At 38.8% G+C, this 1765-nt stretch overlaps 1 protein-coding gene across 1 annotated transcript in view; it reads left to right on the forward strand.

Moving 5' to 3' along the window:
- The window catches only part of dlx4b (distal-less homeobox 4b), a gene marked incomplete at both ends in the record, with an annotated part of 5364 nt that extends 5057 nt beyond the window's left edge, over window positions 1–307 (forward strand). Inside the window, one exon of the mRNA XM_080834466.1 lies at window positions 44–307. Within this exon, the coding sequence (XP_080690592.1) occupies window positions 44–307 (264 nt within the window). The remainder of the gene's footprint in view (window positions 1–43) is intronic.
- Window positions 308–1765: the final 1458 nt, after the last annotated feature.

Consider the following 1765-nt stretch of genomic DNA (forward strand, 5'->3'; position numbering starts at 1 on the left):
CATTTATTAACCGTTTGCCTCTTCTCTTCTCCTTGTGTCAAAGGTGAAAATATGGTTTCAGAACAAGCGCTCAAAATACAAGAAAATCATGAAACACGGGCCCATGGGTCACGAGGGAGAGCACCTGCACACCACGCCGTCGTTGTCTCCGTGCTCCCCGGGACTGCCTCACCTCTGGGAGGTCTCCATGGCAACTAAAACGGCACCTATGCATCCGGGCGGGTACATGAACAATTTTGGACACTGGTACCCCGCGCCCTCTCACCACCAGGAGCCCATGAACATGAACAGACCACCGATGATGTGACTGCTGCGTTTTTATTTCTGTGTTTTTACGAATGTAGTCAACACGTAGCCTGCCCGGCCGTGTTTAGAGTGTTTTCTCTCTCACCTCTTCAGTGACTAAAACCTTCACTTTGTGGCAGTTGTCTTGTTTATTAAGTTTTGCTTTGTAAATACTACATGCGTGATTTTATTTTTCAAAGACGATGCTTCTGCAATACAGGTTTACTCACTTCTTGCATTCATGAATATAAAGATTTTTCTGTGTTTGTTATCCTGAGACCGTCTTTGATACATTTCAAAATATGCGGTTGTCCACTTTGGTTGTTTTAAAAGCCACTGTCCCCGTATCATTTAGGCTACTGTGCAATCTCAGCCCAAATGACAATAAACCACCGTTTTGTTTTTTACATTAACACTGCGTCTTACCTTATCTGATTCAGGCGGCATAGCCAACTAGAATTTCTCAGAGCTTGTAAATTAATATTCAACTGTTTAATGATCAGCTAGTGATAATTAAACAAACACATCTAGTAGGCTATCTGATTTTGTTGACAATCTCACTTTTTATTTTAAGTCAACACGGGATTGCTGTTGTTGGGAATAGCTACATAGGCTGATATGATGTGTGTGTGTGTGTGTGTCTTTTATTGGATAAGGACAGGGAATCGCGTAATAGAATAGTAATATCCTAAATTACTCACCGATCCTGGCTATGACTATTATAACAAAGCTGCTATCCAGTAAGACAGTATTAAGACTATTAAATTAAGGTACCAATACGTAATTACATTCATTGTTTTAACAGCATGAGCGGGATGTAGAAACAATTCAAATCAATTGTATTTATATAGCGCCATAACAATACAATTGTCTCTAGGCGCTTAACAGAGCCCAGAGCCTGAACGTGGTCAAAAGATCTCCACGCAGTAGTTTCAGCCTTAAGATGGAGACGTGTGCCAGTTCCTGATTTAATAACCACAGACGTGTGTAAAATTTCGGCAAGGGTTACCAATTTTACCTGGGCAACATCTGAGATTTCATGGCCATGTCGACACTTCTCGAGTAATTATGGGAAACAAACTATATTAAGGCAGTAAAAACCCATCACAGACAATACGTATTATTATTTGTACGTATATATATATTATTTGTGAGAGGATTAAAGCTCAGAAGAATGCATAATTGTATTAAAACAATACAAAATATACAATACAAATAGCCTACGATTTTAAAAAGTCACAATTCAATTAAGGCAAGGCAAGGCAAGGCAAATTTATTTATAGAGCACATTTCGTACATTATGCAAATCAATGTGCTTTAACTTACTGACTGATCCGGCGCTTTATATTTGGGCTAACACTGTCCATTTTTTTCTTTTTCTTTTTCTTTTGAACCAAATTATTAATTTAAATGCTAGTTTTCACTGGAAAGCAACACTCCGCAATACAGAGAGAGACGCATATAGGCTACTCAATATACA

The sequence above is a fragment of the Sprattus sprattus genome (genome assembly GCF_963457725.1).
Source record: "Sprattus sprattus genome assembly, chromosome: 3".
Taxonomy (NCBI): Eukaryota; Metazoa; Chordata; class Actinopteri; order Clupeiformes; family Clupeidae; genus Sprattus; species Sprattus sprattus.